The 27,013-nt window shown below is 50.0% G+C and overlaps 5 protein-coding genes across 7 annotated transcripts; 2 read left to right on the top strand and 3 right to left on the bottom strand.

The window, feature by feature from the left end:
- Positions 1 to 527: 527 nt before the first annotated feature.
- Sra1 (steroid receptor RNA activator 1) lies at positions 528 to 4,441 on the bottom strand. 2 transcript variants are annotated; one of them, XM_052741928.1, is made up of 5 exons: positions 3,870 to 4,441; positions 3,631 to 3,756; positions 1,811 to 2,013; positions 1,071 to 1,179; positions 528 to 938 (listed from the first exon to the last, which is right to left on the bottom strand). In XM_052741928.1, the coding sequence occupies exons 1-5, from the start codon at positions 3,892 to 3,894 to the stop codon at positions 706 to 708; spliced, it is 696 nt and encodes a 231-aa protein (XP_052597888.1). In that variant the 5' UTR covers positions 3,895 to 4,441; the 3' UTR covers positions 528 to 705. The 2 variants fall into 2 exon arrangements, with proteins under 2 accessions (XP_052597888.1, XP_052597889.1); XM_052741929.1 differs by having other exon boundaries at positions 759 to 938; positions 1,174 to 1,179; positions 3,870 to 3,924.
- A 126-nt stretch (positions 4,442 to 4,567) lies between these two features.
- Positions 4,568 to 11,335, bottom strand: Apbb3 (amyloid beta precursor protein binding family B member 3). The gene is made up of 13 exons (XM_052741932.1): positions 10,926 to 11,335; positions 10,482 to 10,645; positions 10,324 to 10,400; positions 9,414 to 9,474; positions 9,091 to 9,237; positions 8,843 to 8,970; positions 8,599 to 8,604; positions 8,343 to 8,478; positions 8,146 to 8,230; positions 7,623 to 7,706; positions 7,244 to 7,359; positions 6,916 to 7,107; positions 4,568 to 5,089 (listed from the first exon to the last, which is right to left on the bottom strand). The coding sequence occupies exons 1-13, from the start codon at positions 10,972 to 10,974 to the stop codon at positions 4,853 to 4,855; spliced, it is 1,482 nt and encodes a 493-aa protein (XP_052597892.1). The 5' UTR covers positions 10,975 to 11,335; the 3' UTR covers positions 4,568 to 4,852.
- A 108-nt stretch (positions 11,336 to 11,443) lies between these two features.
- LOC128112698 (SLC35A4 upstream open reading frame protein) lies at positions 11,444 to 13,857 on the top strand. Its single transcript, XM_052741931.1, has 4 exons — positions 11,444 to 11,573; positions 12,647 to 12,745; positions 13,405 to 13,642; positions 13,748 to 13,857. The coding sequence occupies exons 1-3, from the start codon at positions 11,493 to 11,495 to the stop codon at positions 13,600 to 13,602; spliced, it is 378 nt and encodes a 125-aa protein (XP_052597891.1). The 5' UTR covers positions 11,444 to 11,492; the 3' UTR covers positions 13,603 to 13,642; positions 13,748 to 13,857.
- Positions 13,858 to 13,988: 131 nt separating this feature from the next.
- LOC128112695 (probable UDP-sugar transporter protein SLC35A4) lies at positions 13,989 to 15,718 on the top strand. Its single transcript, XM_052741926.1, has one exon. It carries the CDS (start codon positions 13,995 to 13,997, stop codon positions 14,967 to 14,969), a length of 975 nt encoding a protein of 324 aa, XP_052597886.1. The 5' UTR covers positions 13,989 to 13,994; the 3' UTR covers positions 14,970 to 15,718.
- Positions 15,719 to 16,868: 1,150 nt separating this feature from the next.
- On the bottom strand, positions 16,869 to 25,926 carry LOC128112700 (uncharacterized). 2 transcript variants are annotated; one of them, XM_052741934.1, is made up of 12 exons: positions 25,677 to 25,926; positions 25,036 to 25,113; positions 24,482 to 24,564; positions 23,841 to 23,927; positions 22,667 to 22,797; positions 21,020 to 21,228; positions 20,874 to 20,951; positions 20,316 to 20,373; positions 19,710 to 19,780; positions 19,007 to 19,165; positions 17,525 to 17,683; positions 16,869 to 17,446 (listed from the first exon to the last, which is right to left on the bottom strand). In XM_052741934.1, exons 1-12 carry the CDS (start codon positions 25,758 to 25,760, stop codon positions 17,204 to 17,206), a joined length of 1,440 nt encoding a protein of 479 aa, XP_052597894.1. In that variant the 5' UTR covers positions 25,761 to 25,926; the 3' UTR covers positions 16,869 to 17,203. The 2 variants fall into 2 exon arrangements, with proteins under 2 accessions (XP_052597894.1, XP_052597893.1); XM_052741933.1 differs by lacking the exons at positions 23,841 to 23,927; positions 24,482 to 24,564; positions 25,036 to 25,113; positions 25,677 to 25,926 and having other exon boundaries at positions 21,020 to 22,904.
- Positions 25,927 to 27,013: the final 1,087 nt, after the last annotated feature.

Consider the following 27,013-nt stretch of genomic DNA (forward strand, 5'->3'; position numbering starts at 1 on the left):
ATGAGGCAACACCTTGCTTGGTAAATCAGATGATCTTGCCCTCAAATGTCAGTAATCGGATCTTTGTTGTTGAAACAGATTCTCAACATAGCTAAAAGTGGCCTCAAACCCACTGGAGTACAGGGTAACTTTGAACTCCTCTTTCTGCCTCCATGTCTCAAATGTTAGGAACTAAGGTGTGTGCTACTACACGCAAAAGAAATTGAGAAATCTGGTCTTTTTCTCCTTCAGTATAAACAGCAGACCCTAATCACTGATTCTAATAATGCACCAAAAATACAGCAAAGGGAATGGTCTCTTCTGACAGGACAATTTCCAGCTGTTTGAATCTATTCTCTGGCTGAAATGAAATTAGCCAACAACACTGTACCACATTACAAAGAATGTGCTCTTCAGTCTAATTTTGAAAAAAGCAGGTAGCAATATGGCTATGCCCATCAAGGCCCTTCCTGATGAATGGAACAAAGAATGGTATTCATGGAGCAGGGAAGCTGACACCAGAAGAACCAGTCTGGCATCAGAATGGCTCACCTTTCCTACCTACTTCCCACCATTGAGATGTTTATTGAAATGTACATATTATGAGTAACAAGTGATCTTGCAGTGGCCCAGGTAGGTCTTTGGTCAGGCCCAACAAGACGATAGTCTCCCTGGTGGTAATGGGAGCCAAGTGAGAAAAGGCCTTCCACACCATGGCATAGACGATCATTTGAGTGAGTCTGGGGAACCCCCAAGATTAGGAAGACTGTTGGAAGCCTGGTACTGGTTCTCAGGTGCCACTGTAGATTTCTCTTGTTCGGCCTCTTCTGAAGGCAGACTCTTCTTTTCTGCAATTAATCTTTTAACTCCCACCATCCACTGACTGACCTCAGTCACATGGTCAACCATGAGTGAGCGGTGAATGTCATCTGCTGCATCCCACTGGTGGTGTAAAAGTTCTGAGGAGAGACAGAGCTTGAGCAAGCAGGTGGCAGTAAAAGTCATGTCTTCCACTCCTCCCCCTATTCAGTAAAAACCTCTTCACCTGTCAGTTCAGCCATCCTTAGCAGGATAAAGGGCCCCACTCATACCTTGCACTAGTAGTGCCATCCTCTTCTTTACAGGTACTGACAACTTTCCTCCAGCCCACTGTTCCTGAAGCAGTGCCAAACGTCGGCTGATGTCATCATATACCTGCTTCTGAGACAGAAACCCGTCCAACTCAGTGTTGCCAGTATGTGCTTTGTCTGGCTCACGAGTTTGACTCATGGTCATTAGAGTTCATATTCCTTTACCCAAAGGTTAGAGGTTTCCCGCCCTCCCCCCCACTACCGATATGATGAAACCTATGGATCTCCTCCAAAGACAAAAGACACACATGATGAGAATTTTAAATTTTCAGTGCCTCCTCATCCCCTCAGACCCATCTTAATGTTACTGTTCAAATAAGGAAAAAATGGCCAAAGGTGGGACTGCCATGCTCCATCCCCTTTCTTCAATCCTTTGTCTCCAGAGAACCGAAGAACCCTCATACAAAGCTTGTCTATCTCTTCCAGATTGAGCACAAAAACAACAGAGTATACTCTGAATGGCCTCAAGTTACAAAAATAAAGCTTATAATTCACTAATAGGAGTTAAATACAACTCATTCCCACAAAGCCTCTATTACGGGCTGATCCTTCCAAAGTCCTGAGAATCCCTCTGACATCGGTATCTATTTTCCTGGAAAGACTTTAGGAGATTCCTTAAGGGCCCATCAGAAGCTCTGTCTGTAAGAACCATATTTGATTGGATAGAAGTCCTTTCCACCCCTTGAAGTGCCAGGGCATACCTTTGTGTGGCCACGGCAGTCCTCCAATGCCTGTTCCAGAGGTCTCAGTACATCTTCCATCAGAGCCTCAGACTCGGTGACTGGGGAACTTGGGGGTTCCACACCAGTAGCAGGACAAGTCCCCATAGGTGGAGGCCTGGAAGCCTTACTTGAAGGAGGTGGATGACCCACTGGAGGAGGTCCAGAAGTTTCTGAAGTTGGGGCTGAAATGTTCAAACTGGATCAAACAACAAGGCTTAGTACCCTCCAATGATCATTTTATTCCCAATTCTCTTTACTTTGTCTACAATATCCAATCGACTACAAAATCTGATCAGAGCTCCTCAACTCTAGCTCAACTCTTACCTCCTATTGCCCTTTTTTATTGTTTAAACCAAAGCATGTTAGGAACCAAACTCAAGTCCTCTAGAAGAACAGCAAGTACTCTTAGCCACTGAGACATTTCTCCAGTCCCCCATTACAATTTAACACTTTTCATGGACAGAATTTAAAGGGTACAGAAAACTGCATTTCTCCACTCTTCAAAAATAAACATTTTCCCCAGCACTCGGGAGGCAGAGCCAGGCGGATCTCTGGGAGTTCGAGGCCAGCCTGGTCTATAGAGTGAGTTCTAGGAAAGGCGCAAAGCTACACAAAGAAACCCTGTTTCAAAAAACCAAAAAAATAAAATAACCATTTTCATAGTTCTAAATTTCACTGGTAGTCATCAAATGGGATTTTTTGCTGCTGCTGTTTTAGACAGTTTCACTCTAGCCCAGGCTGGCCTCAAACTTGTGACACTCGGCTTCCTGAATACTGACACCATAGGCACACACCACCATGCCCGGCTCAGGAAGTCTTCACTGGTCCTTTCAATCTACCTGTCACCCGCTGTAGCTACCTTCCTTCCTCAGAAGGCGCTTGTTCCTATTAAAGGGCAGCTCTCTAATCCTATTTTGCAGCGCAGTCTTCTTTAGGCCTCCCTCTTATGATTATTTCTTTTCTCCCTTAAGTTCACTTCTTGGCCTTTGCTCTATCATCCCATGAATGTACAAATGGGCTGTATTATTTGCTACCAAAATCCCTTTACTTTCTATTTTATTTGTTTTTTTAGACAAGGTCTGAAAATCCACACCCTCTCCTTTGGGGATGATGTTCAAGCCCATTACATCAAAGCAAATATTGCATCCCACCACCTCCAAAGCTGTCTTCCAACTCTCCATTAAAAAGCAAAACAAAACATCTTTTTTAGAGCACTCTGAACCAGGCAAAGTTATTCTCATCTCAGAGTTAGCACTTACCTGTTTCTTTTGCTTGAAATGTTTTTTCATCTTTTAGTGCCTTTTAGTCACATTCCGTGTTTGCTTAAATAACAACCCCGACACCTTAGTTACCTGGAAAGTATTGCTTCCCCCTGTTTTCTCTTCAGAGTCCCTACCAACATATTTTAGCTTGTTCACTGCGTTTCACTCTTGTGTTGCACTCAAACCGTTCCTGGCTCTTGCTAGACAAGTGCTCAGTAGATACCAATTAAACAAATGAGTAAGTACCACAAAGTCTGAGATGCTTCTAACACAAAGACCATAGGATCCTGGGAAGAGATCCAGACAGAAACATTTGAAAACAGCCTGAATGAGCGTAGTCCTTAGTCTGTCTAATAATACCATTGACTGGCCAGGACTGCAGAAAGAATGGGCTCGGAAAGCGCCTGCGCTGAGCCTCTTATTGGAGCCCAACCCCTCTCCTACTCGAGTCCTTGGAAGAAGAAAACAGGCCGATGGGACAGGTTTATCCCAGACACCAACTTTCCGTACAGGATTCCGCCCATGGCCCTTACGCACCTCTAGGGGATCCATCCTGCGGGGCTGCGACCCTCTTAGTAAGGGGCGTGCGTCTGGGTCCACCAGTCTGAGTCTGCAGCCCGTAAGAGAACTGCGGAGGGTCGTTCCAGCCGCGTTCCTTATTGCCTGCAAAGGCAAGGAAGTGTGTGAAACGAGACCGACCAGGAACCCCGTGGAGGCTACTCTGGGGTCAGGGGGAGGAGGAAGAGTTCGCACCGAGTACCCCCCAGCCCGCTCACCCGGCTTCACGTAAAGCTCCGCCATCTCCACTTCCGCACCGCCAGCGGGGCAGCGCGTCACTTCCGGGGCGGTAGCTCACTCGGTCACTCCAGTCGCCCGACGGTAAAGGAGGAGCTGCCTAGAGAGCTGGGCACCAATTCCTTAAAGGACAACTGGCTAATGATCTGGAGGCCTTGTCACGCGGCACCAAACAGGTAGGTTTTTCTAATGGCTCCTAGTTTGCTCTCAGGAGCAAATTCAAACACCTTAAGTACCCGCTGGACCTATCACGTCAACCTCTGGAAGTTCGCGTATCAGCAGACTGCCCTGCACAATTTTTACATTTGCTCTAGGCGTACTAACAAGAGCTTCTTCAGCACTCAAATAAATCAGCTCTTGAGAGGTCTTCTGAGATGCCTTGGACAAGTCTCATCTGAGCTCCCACAACCCTCTGGTAGTTCCTGGTATCTTCTGCTTCTCTGATTTGGTCGTTTCTCCCCTGAAAGTCTCAGGAGGAATCCTAACAAATATGCTACTTCAGTATCTGACACAGAAAAAATCTGTAAAAAGTGTTTGCTGCATGAATGTCGTCAGATTTCCATTATGAACCATGCCCTCGTTGTGACTAAAGGCAGTCACCAACACCAAGCATATGTACCCACCTCACACAGGCTGATGGCCCCCAACATTATCCCATGTCTAATATACTCACAACTAGTGAGGTCACTGAGGGGCTTTTATTTGCACTGATTCTGCTATAAAGTTGCTGAGGTAGAGCCAATTGTCCAGGGTTGGACGGGGCAAGGAACAAAAGGACCCAAGGAAAAGGGTGCCAGGGGCCTAAGTTATAGTGCAGGGCCTCTCAGTCATCCATATAAACAACGAACTTGGTAATAAATACAGGGGAGGCAAGGTTCAGGGATAGGTAGGAAGGTGAGAGGCTACAGAACCCTGGAGACTGGAGGAATATAGAACCTCCTTCCCCAGCCCTCTTAAGATCAATTTAGGACATATGGAGAAGAGAAGGTTTTAGCCTGAAGGCATCAAGAAATGAGAAGACGCCCCTCTTTCGAGGAGCCACTCCAGCCCCCCCAACCCCTCCTTTGAATAGGGGGGCAGGTAGGGGGCCACCAGGGGAGTCCATGGAGCTGGTCCGCTTGAGCCGAAGGCGGGCACGGGCCTGGGCACCCCAGGCCTTACCCCGAGCTGCTGAGGCCACCAGACACTTCTGGTACTGAACCTAGGAAGAAGGGGAGTGTGAGTATCCAGCTTTCTGTCCTTGGACAACTGAAAGCTTCTCTAAGGCAGGTAACTGGCTGAGAATTCTGTCTGATACAATGTCTATAGTCATGTCTGTGGTCCCTATAGCATTCCCAGGTAGCTCAACAACAAAAACATAAAACATGACATTTACTGTGCACTTAAGGAAAGCGAGACACTGTGTCAGGTGCTTTATATTATAATTTAACCTGGTTAGTTGTGAGGGATTGCTGTACTCATCTTGCAAATGAAGATACCAAGGTTCAGAGATAAATGATCTGCCTGAGGCAGTGGTTCTCAACCTGTGGGGGGGGTCACATATCAGACATCCTACACAACAGATTTTATTTATTTACATTTTAAATAATATATCACAGTAGCAAAATTACAGTTACAAAGTATCAACGAAATCACTTTATGGTGGGAGATCACTACAACATGAGGAACTGTATTAAAGGATCCCTGCATTAGAAAGATTGAGAACCACTGGTCTAAGTCTCACAAATAGAAAATGTTAGTTGTGGCATTCAGTTGTAAGTCTGTCCAGCTACAAAGCTTGCACTTTGTTTTTTGGTTTTTCGAGACAGAGTTTCTCTGTGCAGGCTTGGCTGTCCTGGAACTCACTCTGTAGACCAGGCTGACCTCGAACTCACAGAGATCCGCCTGCCTCTGCCTCCCGAGTGCTGGGATTAAAGGCGTGTGTCACCACTACCTGGCCAAAGCTTGCACTCTTAACTATACCTACCAGAAGAGACTCTCCTCCATCTCTCACTGTTCTGTAACAATATCTGGCAAAACAGATTCTCTAGTGAAGAGAAAGTCTATAAACCAAACTCATTCCCAAAATAACTGCCAATTCAAACTCGTATTTAAATTACTCAGAGCAGATACTAATTACTTAGCCTTCCTACCTCCTCTTATTTACCTGCACTGTAGCTTAAGTAGGTAAAATCTACAGATCTCACTTTACTGTCCTGCTTAAAATCCTTCAAAGGTCCTCAGTGCCCCAGGCTAATCTGTAAGGTTCTCAGGACCTGTTTCTGTCATTCTTCCTGTTCCCATCTATCACTACATCCTCTTGCAGACCATGCACACCATGTTCTTTCAGGTCTCTAACACACACACTTCTCTCTCCTGTCTACTCCTGAGGTTGTCTGGTACACCTGCCCTATGTCTCTTCACCTGGCACACTTCTTTGGGAACCTTTTCTTTTCCCCCCTCAGGTGGCCTTTCTGCCTTTTAAGGAAGCATCTCCACCATCATGTGTGTAACTTGTTTCTGATGTGTTTCTGCTCTGTTCTGTGATGGCAAAGGCTGTGTGTGCCTTCTATGTCAATGAATTCTCAGGATTAATTATAGTAGATACCCATTTGCTGAATGAATAAGTGAACTGAATTAATGTAGCTTAAGCGTCCTACACTCAAATGCCCACATACACCACGAAGTATGATGAATCAGTCAAATAGGGCCCACTCTGTATAGCACAACTTCACCCACATGCTGAAAGGTGTTATGTAAGTATGCCCATGAGTGTTTGTGCGTGTGTACCTTGTATTAGTATTCCCCATACTTTAAGCAATCAGAAATAGCAATTATTATGTGAAATGCCCTAGACTTTGAAGTATTGGTAACCAACACAAAACTTAGCAAAAACAGCATTAAGAGCCAGATATACTTGTGAACCAATTCTGGCCCTGGGATCGCTGGGTTGTGATTTAAGTGGAGCTGCCCATCTTGAGCCTACTCCATAGTACAGAGCAGCAGCCAGGAAAACCCCCTCCCATTCCCATTCCATCCCTAACTCACCATACAGGCAGCTTGCACAGCTTCAGAGAGTCCCCCAGCATGAGGCTGGCACCAGAAGGCTGCACACTGGAAGCTCTGACAACCAAGGTCAGCGATGAGGCCAAAGGTATGTGGATCACGACCAACACCAATGAAGGTTACAAGGCGCACAGGGCACTGCCACAGTGGCTCTTCCTCTGCACTGGCCTCTGCCTGCCCACACAAAGCCTAATCACTATAGAGTTAAGCAATGGCCAGACCCTATACTTCCAGAACCAAGGAAAGACACCCCCGCCCCAAGCATGTCTGCTCACCCTCCAAAGCCCCAGGCTTCGACCTCTTGTGGTACCTGAATGGGATGTGCAGTCATCAGAGAGTCAGACACACTGAGCATAGCAGGGACCCAGGTTTTCTGGTCCCCCCGGGCAGTGAGGACACCAATGGCCTCATTCAGCACATCCATACCTGAGGAGACATGCCTACTGTGCTGTCTGGCTTGGATAAAAAGGGTCTGCAGGGAGTTTCTAGGACCCTTTAATTAACTTGGGATTCAGAAAGATGGGAAAAGAATAGTTGGGGCTAAGCTTGGAATTCTGAGTTGGAAGCATGGGTATATCTCAAACTATATAAGGCCATGCAAGAACTCTAAGACTCAATACAGTATAGATCTCACCTCACCCATCTTCCCTTTCCTAACACATCCGAGCCCACCATCCCCCAGTCCTCACCCATGGCTTTGTTGACTGGTAGGATCCCCATGTACAGTGCCTCATACTTCTGAGCAGCCTGGCTCACTGCATCCAGCAATTCCACTGAAATACACATATCAAGCACCAATCTAGCATAGAAACTCAATTGCCCCTTTCCCACCCTTCCTGTGGTGTAGTTTAGGACTACACTACTATGTACAGGTTTCGCTATGTAACCAGCTCTGGCTGGCCTAGAACTTACTATGAAGAACAGGCTGGCCTTAAACTTTTGACAGTAGTCCTATTTCTGCCTTCCAAGTGCTAGGATTACAGGCATGCCTCACCATGCCTAGCTTCTCTACCCTAATGAATGAGCCAGGTCTCAAGCTAGAGCTGTTGCTAGTAGAAGAAAACCTAGAGATGTACCTTCAATTCACTGCTTTGGATCTTGGATCTAGACTCTCCAGGGAGAAGCTAAATCACCAGGAACCCCAGCCCCTTACCACCTCCATTTTTCACTCAAGCAGCCTGATGTTGCAATGCAGCAAGCCCTTTCCCATACCTTGCCTCGGGAAGTCTTCAGGGGAAATAGGATCTGGGGAACAGCAAGCAGCTTCTCCACTGACTCCTACTCTCTCTGACAAGATCTAAAATACAGTGCAGCCAGCATGAGGCACACAGAAAGAAAGAGAAGCCAGGACAAGGGGCCAAGCCCACCCCATCCCAACTCCATATTCCCTGCCCACCACTGGCCCTCACCTGTGCACAGAGTCCCTGTAGAGCACTTGCAATGGCCTTTGCAGGCACATCACAGCGAAACACATGGCACTTGAGCATACAGCTGTCCTTGTCACCCGCAACAAAGGCAAAGTCCCTGGCAGGGGCAGGGATAAGGCTGGTTAGGGGCAGGGGCTTCTGAGTGCCTGTAAGAAGCTTCTAAAGTTAGGTTAAAGATATGGCACAGTTGGAATGGGGAAGTTAGGGATAGGGCTCAGAGTACCTAGTTGTCACATACCTGTCACTGTTCCAGAAGCATGTGGGAGCACAGGATAAAATCAGCCCAGCCTCTCAGACTCTCCCCTATCTGTCCCTGCTGAGCTGGGCCCACCCACCCCAACCAGGACTGAACCAGGCAGGGAAGGCCATGCTGGGTCCACATCAGAGGATCTGTGTCCAAGGGTTCAGCATCAGTGGGGATCACAGCCTGCAAGGGGGGAGGGTGATGCAACTCTCGCTTAGGGGACCGCAGAAGTCCTCACCGGCCCTTGGAGCTGCCCACACCCCAGACACGGATGTGAACCAGAGGCTGACAATGGATCAGACTGTGGTCCAGGGGATTCACCAGGCTCATGGCATCTTTCTTCAGGATCATCAACATGTTCTGGCCCTGCCAAGGACAGAGAGTTGACAGCTGAAGATGGCTAACATGGCAAACAAGCAATTCAGGGAAAACTTACCTTGCTAAGCCACTGGCCTTCTGAACCCCTAGGGAAATAAAACAACTCACCTCACCCCAGGCACCGTCATGGGGCTGGCTCCGGTTGCGAGTCTGAGCGAGCTGCTGGATACAGTTATTGACAGCAATACTGCTCTTCCCTGGTGCCAGGTCCTCCTCAGGTACCTCTACCCAGCCCAGAGATCGGACTGCAAAGCACTGACCAGATAGGGAAAAAGAAGTGACCAGATGTGAAGTGGATGATACAGCATCCATACAGATAAACTCTGGTAGTCCTATTTTTGACACTTAATCCCACTCATTAGTATTCTACCCCTGACCTTTCCCTTGACATCTCCTAATGTCTTAAACTGGCCATCAGGTCCAAACACTACCTTAGCTCCTGGCTCCAGGCTCCGGACATAGGAATCTTCACCATACCATGTTAGAGAGTTACTGGAACAGAGTGGAGCCAGTAAAAGGATTAGGATTCCTACATTAGGGGCAATGGTGAAACCTAGCCTACTTGATCAAGCACAGAATTTGGGACAAGAACCAAAATATAGCACCACAAATGCAAACTCAGAAAAAAAAAGGAAGACCCAGAACATAGTACATTAACAAAATGAGTTTAAAAATTGAAGAAATCCAGGACACAAGACACAGGCATAAACTAAAAGACATAAATATGGATATGAATTAGATATGGACAAAAGCCTCAAACTAGAACAAGAGATTCTAGAACACAGAATAGGGACACCCCCCCCCCAAAAAAAATGAAGCCAATGGACAGGGTCTATTAGAACATGATGGGTCAGGACAGAGAACACAGAACATAGAGCTAATGATAAGAACTTGGAACAGACAAAATTCAAAATACTCAAAAGTCAAGAACATGGGACAAAGCCAAGCACAAACAGAGCCCCAAACGGGCAGAGTCCAGAATCACAGTTTTTGTTTTTTCGAGACAGCGTTTCTCCGTGTAGTTTTGGTGCCTGTCCTGGATCTTGCTCTGTAGACCAGGCTGGTCTCAAACTCACAGGGATCCGCCTGGCTCTGCCTCCACCACCGCTCGGCCCAGAACCACAGTTTAAAAGCAAATTGTGGAGGCAGGCGCGGTATCATCTGTGTGAGTTCCAGACCAGCCTGGTCTACATAATGAGTTCCAGGCCAGTTAGGACTATATACACAGTGAGACCTGAGACCCTGTCTCAAAAAAAAAAAGCAGACTGTGGGTACAGCTTCAGTCTTTTGAGTGCCACAGTAACCCCAAGGCTTTCATTTGGCCAAGGCCACCCCTGTTACCTCCGGTTCAATGAACTGTCCAGGCTGGAGAAGGATCTCCCCTTGGGGGGTCGAAGTTCCCAAATCCCCTCCGTCCCCTATGGAGTAGAGATTAGTCACTGTAGCAGCAGGCCTAGGTCCACACATGAGCTCAGGCCCCCTCCTCTGGTTCTACCTACCGTTCCTGGGTCCTCTGCACCTCCTAGTTCCCAGGTTGGGCGCTGCCACTGAGTGCTACCGCTGGGTACATGCCAATAATAAGTACCTGCAGCATCACGAATCTTTCTCCAGCCAGGGGGTAATCCTGTCTCCCCCTCCAGATTTTGGTCCCCCCACAAGTCATCTATAGGAACAAGGGATTAAATCAAGGGGGCATATTTCTCGTGAGTTCCCAACAACACCGTCATAACCCTCCCTCCATCCCACAGGAGACAGCCCTAAACCTAGATCTCAACTCCCCAGTCGTAAAGGCAGCACATGCAAGGATCAAGGTTCACTTATCCCCTGGTTCTCATTCCCGAGACGCCACCACCCCCACCCCGTGTTTGAGCCTCGGGTAGCCTTCTTCCACCCCTCATATCCCCTCAGTTTTTGGTCCTCCCAACCGGACCCTCGGTGCACACCATCGCAGTTGACCAGAATGATGGCCAGCATATAATCCTTGCCCAACATAGCCTCTGACGGCCTGCGCTCTCAGCCCAGGGCGACCTCCGGAGCTGCGGGGGCCCAAAAGCCCAGCCTCTGCGCCGGAGACCGCCGGGCCAACTGGCGCCGCGCACACACAGGGCGGGATTGGGCCGGCCTTGGGGGAGGGCAGAGGCGGGCCTGAACTGCCTGCGCCGCGGCGTCTGGGCCCCCGAGTCCTCGCGCGTTTCGGTGCGTGTGTCCTACGAAGCGCACCGACACCACGAACTCCGCACCCGTAGGCAACTGTGAGTTCCTCAGACGGCGGAAGACGGGCGAGGACGTGCACTATGTGCACCGGGGCGCGGATGAGATCATCGCGTGGAGCATGAGATCATCACGCCACGACCTTTACCCGCGCGCGTACACGGCCTAGGACCAGCCGGGAGGGGTCCGGTGGCCCGTATCTGCCCGCACAGCCTGGAGCAACTAGGAAAAGGCCCCGCCTCCCCCCGTACCCCCCCTCCGCCCGAAATGCCCCGGAAGTGCCTCTGCCCTCAGTAAAGATGGAAGTAGCCTTTGCCACAGGGAGGCGGGGCTGCGCGTGCGCAACAAGTTCGGCGGGGGGAAAGATGGCGGATGACAAGGTGAGTTGAAAGCGAGGGCTGCTTCGGTCGGTGTGGTTTTCAGATTCCTTACCCTTTTTAGATTTGAGCAGAGACTACAGGGGTAATTCATGTTTTGTCCCTGGGTTCCTGTCAACTGCCTCAACAGGAGGGGGCTTTAGGCGAAGGGCTACTCTCCTGGGAAGTGACACGGTACCTACTCAGGAGCACACGTTCAAATGTATTCACTGTAACAATCCTCATTCCGGCCGTTGTCTAGCCCCTGAAGTCTCCCCTCCAGAGACAGCATTTCCATTCCCCCCTTACCACCACCCTCATTCAGCACTTCTTGCTCACTCGTTGGATTTCGTTCTCACGTGCCACCAGACCGAGTCTTCTAATCACACTCTTGCTGACAGGTATTCACTACATATCCACGTAGTCTCATTCAGTTTGAAACGGCCTAAGCAGATATCAGGTTAGCCTTGAACTGTACCGGAAACTGCTTCAACCCATTGTTCACAGTTGGTCTAGAAGCCCAGCATCACCCACAGATTTATTCATAGCCTGCCAGTTTCTCTGTCAGATACTGGGACACAGCAGTGAAAGCAGACTAATGGCCATTTTCGGCAAGCTTGTCCTTCAATCAACAGTACTTCCTTCATAAAGCTAACTAGAAGTGCCTCTGCTTGCTCTGTGATTCTGTAGAATTACTATAAGTTCCTGGTGCAGCCGGGCGGTGGTGGCGCACGCCTTTAATCCCAGAACTCAGGAGGCAGAGCCAGGTGGATCTCTGTGAGTTCGAGGCCAGCCTGGGCTACAGAGCGAGATCCAGGACAGGCTCCAAAACTACACAGAGAAACCCTGTCTCGGAAAAGAAAAAAAAAAAGTTCCTGATGCACATTGTCACCTCCCTGGCCCCCATGTGAGGGCTTAGCTTTCCAGTGTCTGTCTTCCTTTATCATTGCCATCTCAGGGAGTTTTTGTAGGAAGAGATTTATTTGGTTCTTCCCATCATCCCTCCCACAGCTCACCTAGTTCCTAGCCTCTGATAAAATTGAGCAGGGCATGGGACTGGGTCAAGTCTGCTGGAGCCAGCCTCTCCCTTGTCCTAGGATTCTCTGCCCAAGCTTAAGGACCTGACATTTCTCAAGAAGCAGCTGGAGCGCCTACAGAAGCGTGTGGAGGATGAAGTCAACAGTGGTGTAGGCCAGGTAAGGCCCCCAGTTGCTCTTGGGAATGTTGAATAGCAGATGGAGTTTTATTGTAGCAAATGGACATTGAGGGCTCAAGAAAAATCTCCCTGAGGGGGGAAAAAAAAGCACTTGAACTGGGTATTGTGGTGCACACAAGTTCAAGGCCAAAATGGTCCATGTAGAGGATTGTAGGTCAGCCAGTGCTAAACGCAAGAGACCTTATCTCAAAACCAACAGGGGAGGAAAAAATAGCATTTGAGCTGAGATCCTAAGTAGGTGTTAAATAGGTGAAGTGGGGCTGAGCGTTGCAAGTGCTGCACAGCCACAGCTGTGGCGATGAGCAGCAATCTGAACGTGCAGCAGGAGAAAGGCAGTTAGTTCGTAGTCATCAGAGACCATGCTAGTAAATGAAACTGGAGAAACAGGCAGGGCTCAGGTTCCTCAGAAGCCTCTCTGGCATTCTGGCTGAATGCGTTCTGATTCAAGCCCTCTGAACCTAGGATTCTGGTATCGTGTGACTGGGACTCTGGCATTCTTTTTCTAGCTCCAGAACTTTGAGATAATCTTTGGAGAAAAGAGCACAGCTGTCAGCAGTGAGGACGAGCATGTGGTCGAATGCTCTAAGCCCATCTTAAAAAGAGAGCACACCTGATTTCCTTCTGTGTTTTCCCCCGCAGGATGGCTCGCTCTTGTCCTCCCCATTCCTCAAGGGATTCCTGGCAGGCTATGTGGTGGCCAGATTGAGGGCGTCAGCAGTATTGGGCTTTGCGGTGGGCACTTGCACTGGCATCTATGTGGCCCAGTCATACGCTGTACCCAACGTGGAGAAGACGCTGAAGAACTACATTAGGTCACTGCGAAAGGGGCCTGACTAGACCCTCCGGGGAAGGCAGGATGAGCACGTGGGGCCTGCAGGTAGAGGCCTTTGTATCACAGACTCTCTCTCTGGCTCCCCCTCCTGTTGTTCATTTGCTGTCCCCACCTCTCCTGCCTCTTTCATCCTTGCTTTTTTTCCTGCAGAGCGTGGGCAGTGGTTTGTCAGCCTGCAGCCTGCACGCCTTCCATCCCTAGTTCCGTGGGACTAACCCCCAAACTGTGGGACATGAGCCCTCTCTTCAAGCCCTGACTGTGGAATGTGTGGCTGACTCTGATCCTCAGCGTTCTCTCTGGTGATGTCCCACAGTTCTGCCCTCAGTTTCCTTCCAATGTGTCCCAGTTCCTCTGTCCCTTGCTAGCTACACAGGCCACCCAGGGTCTGGTGTGGGCCATGAGTGTAGAAGATGGGGGTATGCCAGGCCTTGCCCGTCCAAGACAGGCTCGCTGGACCCTGATGCTCTTCCTGTCCACTGCCATGTATGGTGCCCATGCACCATTCTTAGCACTGTGCCACGTGGATGGCCGAGTGCCCTTCCGGCCCTCCTCAGCTGTGTTACTCACTGAGCTGACCAAACTCCTCTTATGCGCCTTCTCCCTCCTGGTGGGCTGGCAATCATGGCCCCAGGGCACACCACCCTGGCGCCAGGCTGCACCTTTTGCACTATCAGCCCTGCTCTATGGCGCCAACAACAACCTGGTGATCTACCTGCAGCGTTACATGGACCCCAGCACCTATCAGGTGCTGAGCAATCTCAAGATTGGAAGCACAGCCCTGTTGTACTGCCTGTGCCTGGGGCATCGCCTCTCGGCGCGTCAGGGGTTGGCACTGCTGCTGCTGATGGCTGCGGGAGCCTGCTATGCATCCGGCGGCTTTCAGGAACCTGCCCACACCCTTCCTGGCCCCCCATCAGCAGCCGGAACCCGTCCCATGCTCTTGCACATCACTCCACTGGGACTTGCGCTCCTCATCTTGTACTGCCTCATCTCCGGCCTGTCATCGGTGTACACAGAACTGGTCATGAAACGACAGCGGCTGCCCCTGGCTCTCCAGAACCTCTTCCTCTACACTTTCGGGGTGATCCTGAACCTTGGACTCTATGCTGGCAGTGGCCCAGGCCCAGGCTTCTTAGAGGGTTTCTCCGGATGGGCGGTGCTTGTGGTGCTGAACCAGGCAGTAAATGGACTGCTCATGTCAGCTGTCATGAAGCATGGCAGCAGCATCACGCGCCTCTTCATCGTGTCCTGCTCCTTGGTGGTCAACGCCGTGCTCTCGGCTGCGCTGCTGCAGCTCCAGCTCACAGCCGTCTTCTTCCTGGCCACACTGCTCATCGGCCTGGCTGTGTGCTTGTACTATGGTAGTCCCTAAGGCCCTGACCACCCCCACGTCACCACCACACCCCACCCCAGCAGCCCTGTAACAAGTGCCTTGTAAGAAAAGCTAAGGTGGCCATGTTAGCCTTTGGATGTTCAGGTGGGTGAGAGTTACCCCTAGGTGGCATAAAGAGTGGGCTTGGTTAAGGAAACACCTAACTGCACCCCTATAGTCCTTCATACTAAAGAACTGGAAGCCCCAAACCCAGGCCTGGGCAGCCTGTCCCTGAGGAACCCTGCCTTGTCCTGCATGAACATGGCTACTTCAAGTCAAGTTTCGCTCTTCTCCCCTGCGTGGTCACTCCTGAAGACTCCCTGCCCTGAGGCTTGGTGCTGGCTGCTCCAGCCCAGCATGACTTCCACATCAGGTATACTTAGTTTGCCTGCTCCACAGCCTGCTCCTCTTACCCAGCCATTATTCTGGAAAGGTCAGAGGGGGCTGGGTCTTGACTCACTTCAGGGAACATTGTCCCTGGGCCCTGGCTTAAGCCTACACTCCTGACCCCTGTGCTAACTCGAGGGCTCTGTTGAAGCCCACTTCACCGCTGAGGCATTTGGGAGGGACTGTTATTCCCACTCTCGCCCCCTTCTAGTGGTGTCCCAGCTCCCAACAGCCAGGAAAGGCTCTGCAGAGTAACCAGGGACCAGGTACAGAAAATGTTTATAGCTAATCAGTGTCCAACTACTTAAGCAATAAGGTCTTAATAAAGTGTTCAGGTGTAGGGTGCTTCCTACAACCATTCACATTGTCTGTATTTTCTATGTTTCGTGGCTCCCCTCAAACAATTTCCCTGAGTTTCCTAAGTAATTTTGGAGTAACATCTAGAATAGGAGAGAAATCTCCCAGCTGCTGCCAGTGGCGTTGTCTTGGGAGCTCTGGATCTGAGATTGTCTTGACCGGTGATGGTGGGGCACACCTGGGATCCCAGCCATCCGGGAGGTAGATCGGGAAGAGCTCAGGTTCAAAGTCAGGCTGAGCTGCTTAATGAGCTCCTGTCTCAGGAAAGGAAGCATTGAGGGTTAGTGATGCAAACTTGTACCTCTCCTTGGGAGGCAGAGACAGAAGGAGCAAGAGTGCAGGTGGGCCTGGCTTAGTGGTTAAGATTGCATGCTGCTCTTGTAGAGGACCCAGGTTCGATTCCCAGGCAGCCACAGCCACCCATAACTCCACTCCAGGGGGATCTGACACCTGTGGCCTCCTACAAACAAATAATTAAATATACACATTGGTTTTTTCAAGACAGGGTTTCTCTATATAGCAACTCGGGCTGTCCTGGAACTCACAAAGATCTGCTGGCCTCTGCCTCCTGAATGCTGTCGTGCACCACCACTGCCTGGCTAAAAATATATTTTTTTAGTGAAAGGCCAGCCTAGGCTACATTAGAGTTGATCTCAAAAAGAAAATGAAGGACTGAGGTTGTAGTTCAATAGACAAGCACTTGCCTACATGTGCAAGCCCTGTGTCTGATCCCCAGCACTGGAAAAAAAAAAAATGTTTAAATCACAAGCCCTGAGGAATTGAGAGGTTCTTGGGACTGAAAAGTATTCTGCTCATTAGAGCAAATTAGGCTAGAAAACACATTGTAGTCCATACTAGCCTGGAATGAATTAGATAGCCCAGGCTGTCCTCAAATTGGAAGCAATCCTCCTACCTCAGACTCCGGAGTGCAGAGTTTGTGCTCATGAAACTCCCTACCCAGCCACTGTTCTGACTCTTCTTCCCTCTGGTTCTGTCACGACTTGTACCTGTACTTGTCTGTCCTTTGAAATCCTGGCCAGAGGACTGTCAGCCTGCTCCCTAGAACACTGGGTGAGCTTTTCGAGAGTTCTTTTGTTGTCCTGGTGCCAGCCTGTAATCCCAGCACTCTGAAGTTGGAGGTAGGAGAGCCAGTAATTCAAGGTCATCCTTAGGTATATTAGCCAATTCCAGAAGATGCTTGGCATGCGCAGACCCTGGGTTCCATCCCTAGCACAGGAGGAAAAGGAGGAAGAGAACTCTTCCTTTTCTATTTAGTTCATTGTCCTTGGGCAGTTACTAGGATGGGTTATCTCTGAAATGAGCATCAAATGCTACAAACACAGGGGAGCTGAAAACGCAAAATGAAATAATAGGTACTGGGTGCTTCGCAGAGATTGGTACAGGGAGACTTGGTCAGTGGTGGTGGTAGTGATCTGTAGTGAAGGCCATCTTGGTTGATGTGCCCCACCTTGCTCTCCTTTCTGGGATCCTCATGAATGAGGACAAAGGAAGGCAGCCCCATGGTGGTCCTGATCAGGTTCCTCTCCAGGCAGGACTCCAGCACAACTGGCCCTGCCTGCACTCTGCTCAAGCTGCTGGTTCCTGGCCTGGAGCTCCTGGGTCTTCAGGGCCAGATCAATGGAGTCTCGGAGGACTCCAGCCAGCAGACTGCGGTGATGGTGTTCTGTGGCCACGGCCTTCTCCTCCCACAGCCTCTGCCAGGCTTGGAATACCTGTGTTCAGAGTCAGAGATGCCTGTTGGTCCATCAGCCTTGGCACCAACTTAAGGCCTACCCTCTGTCTCCACTGACCTGCAGCAAGTGGCATGTCTGAGCTCGGGTGGCCTGCACATACAGGTCATAGAGAGTCACCAGGTCATGCTCTGCCATGTCCCGTTCTGCCTGCAGGGCTTCCACCTGAAGTCTCAGCACTGTCTGCTCCTTCCACGGTCTCTCTCTCTCCTCACGAGCCTGCGGATAAAGTTGTACCTTTCGGTGAGTGCCACCTGTGCAGGGCTTTGTGCTAAATACCTCAGGCACGTGATCTCATTCTCTCCCTGGCAACCTTGTAAGAAAGTTTCCCTTTTACAGATTTGCAGAATCTGTGCATCAGGGAAGTGATCCGATTGACCAAATGCCCATGGCTAGTGCGGGACGGAGCCGAAATGGCACACGCTTTCAACAGCTCCCGTCCTCACATGGCGAAATCCAAACCCAGAGATGTGGCGTGCTGTCTCTGTAACCTTGCCCCCAACTTCACCATTGCGAGGCTCTAGCCAGATGGAGCAGTCTGTGTCCCAGAGCCAATGTTGCTGCTCTATCGTTCCTCTTTACTTAGCCTCATCTGAGAACGTGTCCCCACCCACCACATACACAATTTTTAAAATTTATTTTATTATTATTTTTTTTTACAGGGAGAGGATGAAGATGTACAGGCTCTTCTTTATAGGCCAGGCTGACCTTGAACTCACAATCTTCCTGCCTGTGCCTCCTGGGTACTGAGAGGCCTGTACCACTATACTTGGCCACGTGTTTTATTTCTTCTTTTTTTTTTTAAAGCAGTTTTATTTATTTGTTTATTTTACATCCCAAACACAGTTTCCCTTCCCTTCTCTCTCCCCTCACCTCTGCTCCGCCCCCCTCCCCTCAGTCCACTCCTCTGTCTCTGTTCAGAAAGGGACAGGCCTCCCATGACAAAGCATGGCATTTCAAGTTGCGGTAAGACTCCCCTTGTATTGAGGCTGGACAAGGCAATCCAGTATAAGGAGTAGGTTCCCAAGAGCCAGCCAAAGTATTGGTGACAGCCCCCGTTCCCATCGTTGGGAGTCTCTAAGTAGACCGAGCTATAACTATCACATCTATGTAGAGGACCTAGGTCGGTCCCATGCAGGCTCCCTGGCTGTTGGTCCAGACTCTGTGAGCTCCTCTGAGCCAGGTTAGTTGTTTCTGTGGATACAGGCTTTATTTCCTCAACAGTCATTTACTGAGAGCCTTCCTGATGAGCAAGTGCTAACTGCCCTCGAGAGCTGAATGCAGTGAATTCCTGGGCTGACTCTAGTTTTGAGTCTCTGCTTAGACCCAGTCTCTTCTGGTCCACTCCAGCCCAGGTAAAGTGGACCTCATTGTTCCCATCTGCCTATGGCTGCCCATCATGGCGAACAGCACTGAACATGGCCTCTTCTGTCCCCATAAGGCATGTGGACCAGCCTGCTATGACTGAGTCTAGATCCTTGCCACAGCGCCTGGCCTGGGTACAGGGAGCCTCAAGGCCCGTCCTTCTCCCTCCCTCCTCACCTCTGCCACCAGGCCTTTAATATGTTTACAGGCCACTTCCTCCTGATGTTCCAGATGTTTCAGCTCTTCCTGGATCCAAATCTGGTGTTCCTCTCGAAGTCTCTGCCTCCGAGCCTGGGCCAGAGAGAACTGCAGAGCCACATCTGGGGCCTGACGGGCCTAAATGGCATCGTTTAAGGCTTAGTCAGAAGGCAGGGTATGCATACATTTGGAACACAGACACCGACCTTTCCAACAGAACTTCTAACTGGCCTGGGAGAGTCCATAGACTGAGCAGACTCAGGAGGCTGTGGGTCGGGGGAGGATTTCCTCTGCCCCTGGTGCTGTCATAGTGTAAGAGTCCTATCACGCCGGGCGGTGGTGGCGCACGCCTTTAATCCCAGCACTCGGGAGGCAGAGCCAGGCGGATCTCTGTGAGTTCGAGGCCAGCGTGGTCTCCAAAGCGAGTTCCAGGAAAGGCGCAAAGCTACACAGAGAAACCCTGTCTCGAAAAACCAAAAAAAAAAAAAAAAAAAAAAAAAAGAGTCCTATCACTATAATCCATCCCAGGACAGCAGCTCCTCCCATGATCCCCCCCCCTAAGAGATCCAGGAAGCCTTGAGGTCCTTGTTAGAAGCTCCATATTCCTTCCCAGTATCCACACAGGCTCCTTATTCCCCCAAGTTTCCAGTTGTTCTGGGAGTACGTGAAGTGTTAATATTACCTGTTCCTCAGAGTGCCTGAGAGCATGTTTTTGGTGGAGCCCAGACCCTAGAAATTCTCTTCTTCCTGCCTCTGGAGGAAAATGTCATTAGTCACATCAAAGTGTACACACACACACACACACACACACACACACACACACACACACACACACAAATTGTAGAGGGGATGAATTACATAATGTAACCAAAGCTCAGGACAGTAACACACTTCCCTGTGGGGGATGGGGAGGGAAGGGAAGGAAGAGGCTCCTTCCAATCATTCTACAGCAAATCCCAGAAGACAGTGCCCCCTTTTGGACAAGGAAGGCTTTGTCTAAAGAAGCGGTTCTCAACTTGTGGGTCTCGACCCCTTAGCGAGTCAAATGACCCTTTCACAGGGGTCACCTAAGACCATCGGAAAACACAGATGTTTACATTGCAATTCATAACAGTAACAAAATGACAGTTACAAAACGGCAATGAAAATAATTTTATGGTCGGGGATCACAACATGAGGAAGGTTGAGAACTCTGGAAGGATTAAAGCACCACATTCCAAGGCCGAGAGTGAGATTGTTTGTGACGCTGGACTACACACATCTCTCTTCTGAGTCTCAGTGTGCTTACCTGACAAATGAGCGAAATGTCTTCCCTGCACGCTGTAGGTCGGTGGCTTGCCTTTAACCTTCAAGAGACAATCCGGATGTCTCAGCGGATTTCCAAAGCCTGTGTGCCTCTGCCTCCAGCTCCAATCCATTTCTGACCCTCTTCCTGCCTCCATTCTCCAGCAACTTAAATTGCCCGCAGTTCCCCAAGATCTGCTGGTCTCAGTTTCTGCATGGTTCTCTCTGCCTGGAACATTCTTCACTGTCTTTACAAACCTCCATTGGGAATCACTTCCTATGAAATCTTGCTTTCCTCTCTTTTCAAGGCTATATTGATGTCCCCTAGTGTCAGGTGTTGCCAAGCCTTTCAGAGCATTGACCATGGCAGTGTTAATTGTTTCTTCTCAGACTAAACTCTGCCAGGGCAGAGAAATGCCAGGGCTAACATGGCTCTGCCCCCAGCCTATGGTGCATGGTCAATAAATGTTTGGGAATCAATAAATAACTGGAATAGTCTATAAGCAAAGAGGAGGGAGGCAGGCATAGATAGAGCCCCAAGAGTTTGGATGAGAAAATGTACCTGTGGCTCTGGGAGTCCCACAGTCTCAGCTCTAGCCCCTTTAGGTGCATGGCTTCTTGGGCCCCGGGCTTTTACCACCTAGGAGAAAAAGACCCAAGTGGGAACTGGCCACTTCTGACCCAGGGGCCCCGTCTCACCTTGCGTACCTGTAGCTCCCAGAGTGTCCTTCTTAGTTGGTTCAACCCACCATCTGTCAAGGTGTCTCCAAGGAGGCCTAAACGCAGTGTCTTCAGGGTGGCCCTACGGGCCCTCATCTCCTCTACTGCATTCCACAGGGTGGGCCTCACCTCTTTCGCCTGTACCCTCTTTTCTGAGGCCCCCGACAGAGCAGCCTGAAGCAAACTCAGAGAGCTCCCTAGAAAGAAACAACACAGTAGACTTCTCTTTCCTGTGCCACAGAACCCACTGCCTGGAATACTCCAAATTTCTATCAATGGCTGTTTACCAAAACACCCAGCCCTGGCCAAGTCCAGTGCCGCAGCACTGCCACCTGAGCCGCTCTGGTTGGCTGAGGCAGGATAGCAAGTTCGAGGCTTGGTTTCACAACTCAGTGAGCCCATCTCAAAATAACAAGTAAAAGGGGCTAGGGATGTAGCTCCATGGTAGACTTGCCTGGCATGTGTTAGGGTCCTCGGTTCAATCCCCAGTCCAAAGTCATCATTATCACCTTCATAGTCATCATCACCACCACCACCATCATCATCATCTTCATCTGCAGCAGCAGCATCACCACCATCATCACTAATAACTCCTATTTGACTTTCTCTGTGCATGCTAGGCAAGTGCTCACCACTAAGCTGTTCTCCAACCATTCCATGATGTTGCTGTTGTTTCCAGGCTTTTTTGTGTGAGACCATCTGGCTGTGTAACTCACTCTAGCCCTGAATTTGCAGGCCTCCGACGCCAGTCTTCTGCGTGTTGGGATTACAGGTATGTGCCACCAAACTCAGCTCCAGTGACATTGTTGTCTGACCTGTGTCCCCCATGGAACCTCCCCCCAAAGCTCTATTATTACAGCCTCAGGGGCCTCATTCATTGTGGATTTGTGAAAACGGGAAAGTGTTTTCTCCTCTGTGGTCCTTTTCTAATATATGAATTAGGCCTGCCTCCCTCTCATTTGTGAATTAGCTCTGCATTCTGGGATGTGGCCCCTTACTCCTGCAATCCCAGCACTCGGGATGCTGAGGCAGGCAGACTTCCAGGAGTTCAAGGCCAGCCTGGGCTACAGTGAGACCTTATTGAAGAGAAAAGGTGTTAAAATGCTTGATAAAGATTTTGAATGTGGTTGGGCAGTGGTGGTGCATGCCTTTAATCCCGGCACTGGGGAGGCAGAGGCAGGTGGATATCTGTGAATTTGAGGCCAGCCTGGTCTACAGAGTGAGTTCCAGAATAGCCAGGGCTATACAGAGAAACTCAGTCTGGAAAAACAAATAAAAAAAAATATCCTGAACGTGGTGGCAAACAGCTCTAACCCCTGCACTCAGGAAGCTAAGACAGAAAGATGATGAGTTCTAGCTAGCCTGGACTGCACATGTACTTCAGGGACAGCCTGACCTACATGGGGAGACCCTGCCCCAAAGAGGGGGAGAGGAAAAGTTGGTTAAGTTGTTGAAAATCTCTGAGGTTAAGGGATTGAGTCTTCTGACAGTTACATGTTGGCCACGACCTGGCCTTCCTGAATGCTGGCCCACCCAGAGAATCAAGCACTCTCTCTGGGCTACAACAGGACAGTGGCTGGTTGAGAAATAACATGGAGAGAGTCTACCAAGTCCCAGAACCCCCACCCTCACCACCTCGCAGGTCCAGACGAAGAAGGAGGCTACTGCAGGTGTTTCCCTCCAGGAGCCAGGAGACAGTCCAGGGCAGAGAGCCCTCCACCTCCTCCCCAGCCTCACCAGCCAGCACGCGCAGCAGGGGGCAGTCTCTGCCAGAGGGAGGGAAGAAAGGCGGTGCCCTGTGGTAGATGAGGAGGAACACTGGCCCGAATCACCCAGCCAAGTCTATTTTCACTTTTTTTGTACCACCAGACAGAAGTTAAGAGGACTTGCTGCTCTTGCAGAGGACCTGAGTTCAATTCCCAGTATCTACATCAAGTGGTTCAAACTGCCTATAACTCCAATTCTAGGGGATCCGTAGGCACTGGACAGATCCGTAGGCACTGGACATATGTGATGCACATACAGACAAACAGACACACACAGACATATGACTAAAAATAAATGAATTTTTTTTAAAAAAAGAAACTTACACAATAAAAGAAAGAAGAAACCTTAGAATACTCTGAAATTTAAGTTACTTTCCCGCCTTCTTTTTTATTTTTATCTTGTATTTGGACACTTCCGAATTTGGAAATATTTCTGTGATACTACACATTTTGCAAATTGGCCTGAAAAGATGATTTGCTGTGATAACTTGAGGTTTTCATTATTTTTATTTATTTATTTTATGTATATGAGTGCTCTATCCGCTGCATGCCTTTATGCCAGAAGGAGGGCATCAGATTCTGCTATAGATGGTTGTGAAACACCGTGTGGGTGCTGGGAATTGAACTTGGGACCTCTGGAAGAGCAGCCAGTGCTCTAACCACTGAGCCATCTCTCCGACCCCCAGTTTTCATTATTTTTTTTTAACATTGAAGGAAAAGTATGAATGGGGCGTGAAGATGGGCTAGCTACTTGGGGAATTTTCCAATCTTGGCTTTGAACATTCAGCTTCACATCCATACTCTGGCCTCCACCCCACCTCCCAGTGCAACCAACCACAAGACCTCCTCAGACTTACGGGCCTCCTGGGAGCTGCAGGATCCTCAAGGTTCCTCGACACACCTGCTGGGTCTCAGGCCCAGGGCGGGACATGGTGAGAGTGAGCAGAGAGCAGGCCCTGCAGAGGACATGGCCAGCCTGGGAATAAAACCTGGAGCTGTATAGGGATTGGGGGTGGGAGGGGTGACAGGTGTCCCACCCTCACCTGCCGTCACTCCCAGCAGCCTTCAGGTAGAGCGCAGAGGCAGCTCGGGCATCAGACACCTCCACCTCACCGGCGTCTTTCACCACCCTGAAGGAAGGGGAAGCTGAACACCGACCTTTAGCCCCTGTGCTCTGCAGCAACCTCTGGCATCCCTGTGTTCAAAGCCCATGACCGTGTCCGTAGCACACAAGAATCCCCCCAAAGGCTCGGAGCTCATTATACCCTTCTTAAATGTCTCTCATCTCCCTAACCTTGTTTTTTCCCCTGTAGTCTGCCCAGGAAGGGAAACGGGTTAGTTGGGACCATTTCAAAGATGGAAAAACTGTTCTGGGAGGTGTTTGGAACCACTCGGTATGATACTGGACTGGTTCAGGCCATGAGGGTTGGCATGAGAGCTGAAATATATTTGATACGAAGGGAATAAGATGTATAGGTGTGGGAAAGGAAAGAGGGTGGGGAAGAGGTCCTGGGAGCCCATCTAGGCCCAGTAAGCATGACTCCAAGCTCAGGGCTTCATTCTCCTGGGATAACGGAGTAGAAACCTCCTAATCTTGAAGCTTATCTTGATCAAAAGTTTATCTGGAAGGCATCACTGTGGCTTTAAGGCAAGCACCCTTGTCCCGTTGGGTCTGAACACTTACAAGCCCAGAGGGGCCACATCCAGTACTGGTAGGTCCTCCAGGCATGGGGAGAGCAAGTCCCGAGTCTGCCCACTGGGGTTAATCTGGAATCACACAAAAACAATTGTTACAAACTCAGCCTTTTCTCTCCTCTAGGTCCTAAGGGCTAAGTGAGGACAAAAATCCAGCCATTAGCCAGGCAGTGGTGGCACACTTTAATCCCAGCACTCGGGAGGCAGAGGCAGGCAGATCTCTGTGAGTTCGAGGCCAGCCTGGTCTACAGAGGGAGATCCAGGACAGGCACCAAAACTACACAGAGAAACCCTGTCTCGAAAAACCAAACCAAACCAAACAAAAACAAAAACAAACAACAACAAAAAAAGAAATTCACAAAATTCAGCCATTGACACTTGGCATGCTAAGGTGACCCCAGGGAGTCAAGCCCCAGCTGGGGTAGCAGGGTGAGGCTGGACCCATCTCCCTTCCAGTTTTCCACAAGCCTCAGGGGGGCTCCTGTGGTGACACTCCGCTCTGCCCTCCGGGTTTTCTCTTGGCCCCACCCCCAGTGACCTCACCTGCACCAGGCTGAGAGTACAAAGCACAGGACCAGAGCTGCAGAGAGGTGGAGCTTCCTCAAACAGCATCTTCAGGACCTAAGGCAGAGAAAGGAGCTCAGTGGGGGATGAGAAAGCATCATTCTGTCCTTCAGCATTTCCTGAAAATGAAATCTAAAACAGGCCCTGTGCTGGTACTGGGTACGTGGTGGACAGAACAGAAAGTGTGCTAGACCCCTCATCCCCTGAAGGCAGAAAGACAGACTAGCAGGCTTCTTCAGGAGGCTTTCCCGTTGCTGGGCAGGGTTGTGGTGAGGTTCTGAGGCAGCTGTTTTGATTTGAAGGTCTTTTGATGAAACCTTCACCGTAAAGCTTTTAAGCGTAGTATCCGTGGTATTACCAAGAAGTGTGGAAGGCAGATGTCCTGGGAATTTGATCTGTGTGTGCCACTTCTCCCTGAATCTCTCATCCAAGAGCCACAGCTGTCCATCTTTCTTGACTTCCCAGCTGCATAAAGTGGCCTTGGTAAAATGTCCTTCAAGGACCACAGGGTACATAGGAGACCTAAGCTGTCCCTAGTCTGGCTGGAGTGGGCAGGCAGATTTCCCAAGTAATACTTGAACATCAGGATACCTATGTGCTGGTATCCTCAGGCTCCTCACCTGAGGCACAAACCGGGGTGCCTCTGTTTCCCGGCCCTGGAGCAGCAGAGCTGTACTGTATCCTTGTCCCACGGAGGCCAACATTGGCCGGATTTGTGTCAATAGCTCCAGCTCGGCTTCCTGTAGGAACACACAGGCACATCCCTCTGTCAGGTGACCTGTTACAGCCTGCTCTGAGCAAAAAGATTGGACCAGCTAGAATCCCAGGATGCAGAGGCTGAGAGCTTTCACTCTCCTCCTGTCCCTTTCTCAGAACCCCTACCTGAGCAGCACCAGGGCCCAGGACTCTGTCAAAGGTGAAGCAGTGTTCCTGCAGAAACGAGTGGGGTCAGCGGTGGTATTTTCACCTCCCCCTGCTCACCTCGTCCCACACCATCTACCTGAGGCTCCGGAGTGCCTGGCTGAAGTAGACGAAGGCTCTTGGATCCCTCCAAAAGAAGTGTGGGGCCGTGGACCTCCTTGAGGCCTGAGAGGGGTGGGCTTCGTGTAGGTTTTCAGGAGAGATGAGCTCAGGGGCTCCTTAGTCTTGCCTTCACCCCCAACCTCTGACCTCAGCTGGCTTAGCCCCGATCCTCTGGCTGCCCTCCTTCAGGCCCTGGTTTGTTTTTCTTTTGAATGTAGTTCTGGGAATTAAACCTGGGACCTCTTACATACGATGCAAGTATTCTACCACTAAACTATAGTCCCAGTTCTTTCTTTCTTTCTTTCTTTCTTTCTTTCTTTCTTTCTTTCTTTCTTTCTTTCTTTCTTTCTTTCTCTCTCTCTCTCTCTCTCTTTCTCTTTCTTTCTTTCTTTCTTTCTTTCTTTCTTTCTTTCTTTCTTTCTTTTTTTAAAATACAGATTTTCATGACATGTTGCTCAGGCTGGCCTGGAACTGCTATTTATCCAAGGATGACGAACTTCTGATCCTCCTGCCTCTACCTTCCCAGTAATGAGATCACAGGCAAACGCCACCACGCCCGGCTTATGCTGTGAGACAAACCCAGGGCTTCACTCACAACAGGCAAGCACCAACTGAGCTACGCCCCAGGGACCCCCAAGGCTTCTTACCTGACCCTTGACCCGGCTCCACCTCCACCACCACAATCAGTGTGGCAGGTGGGACGGGAGAGACAGTGTGGGCCCCTCGAGGGCACAGAGCTGCCTGGCCCACAGCAGACCCTGTGCTCACCACCTTTCCAGGCTCCATGGCTTCTGAGCCTCTCAAATTCCTCTCAATAATTCATGCCCCTCATCTGTGGGTGGGGTGGTCGGTGACTCTGGACAGGTTACCTCTCAGAGGAAGTGACGCTCCCTTCTCTTCGGTGTGGTTAGCCCTCCCCCTTTATGAGAAAGTT

The sequence above is a fragment of the Peromyscus californicus genome, unplaced genomic scaffold, assembly GCF_007827085.1.
Source record: "Peromyscus californicus insignis strain IS unplaced genomic scaffold, ASM782708v3 Scaffold_17__1_contigs__length_78620276, whole genome shotgun sequence".
Classification (NCBI taxonomy): domain Eukaryota; kingdom Metazoa; phylum Chordata; class Mammalia; order Rodentia; family Cricetidae; genus Peromyscus; species Peromyscus californicus.

Excerpts from the sequence above, each read along its gene's own strand:
- Sra1 (XM_052741928.1), bottom strand. The coding sequence starts at position 3,894 with ATGGCGGAGCTTTACGTGAAGCCGG. Across the intron at positions 3,757-3,869 it reads GGAGCTTTACGTGAAGCCGG|GCAATAAGGAACGCGGCTGG; the intron begins GTGAGCGGGCTG and ends TTGCCTTTGCAG. Across the intron at positions 2,014-3,630 it reads GCAGGATGGATCCCCTAGAG|CCCCAACTTCAGAAACTTCT; the intron begins GTGCGTAAGGGC and ends TGAACATTTCAG.
- LOC128112698 (XM_052741931.1), top strand. The coding sequence starts at position 11,493 with ATGGAAGTAGCCTTTGCCACAGGGAGGCGGGGCTGCGCGTGCGCAACA. Across the intron at positions 11,574-12,646 it reads GAAAGATGGCGGATGACAAG|GATTCTCTGCCCAAGCTTAA; the intron begins GTGAGTTGAAAG and ends CCCTTGTCCTAG. Across the intron at positions 12,746-13,404 it reads TCAACAGTGGTGTAGGCCAG|GATGGCTCGCTCTTGTCCTC; the intron begins GTAAGGCCCCCA and ends TTTCCCCCGCAG.
- LOC128112700 (XM_052741933.1), bottom strand. The coding sequence starts at position 21,730 with ATGGTCTCACACAAAAAAGCCTGGAAACAACAGCAACATCATGGAATG. Across the intron at positions 20,374-20,873 it reads TGGGACTCCCAGAGCCACAG|GTTAAAGGCAAGCCACCGAC; the intron begins GTACATTTTCTC and ends TGTCTCTTGAAG. Across the intron at positions 19,166-19,709 it reads TCAGGCACTCTGAGGAACAG|GCCCGTCAGGCCCCAGATGT; the intron begins GTAATATTAACA and ends GATGCCATTTAG.
- Apbb3 (XM_052741932.1), bottom strand. The coding sequence starts at position 10,974 with ATGTTGGGCAAGGATTATATGCTGGCCATCATTCTGGTCAACTGCGAT. Across the intron at positions 9,475-10,323 it reads GACAGTTCATTGAACCGGAG|TAACTCTCTAACATGGTATG; the intron begins GTAACAGGGGTG and ends ACTCTGTTCCAG. Across the intron at positions 7,360-7,622 it reads ACCAGTCAACAAAGCCATGG|GTATGGATGTGCTGAATGAG; the intron begins GTGAGGACTGGG and ends ATGTCTCCTCAG.
- LOC128112695 (XM_052741926.1), top strand. The coding sequence starts at position 13,995 with ATGAGTGTAGAAGATGGGGGTATGCCAGGCCTTGCCCGTCCAAGACAG.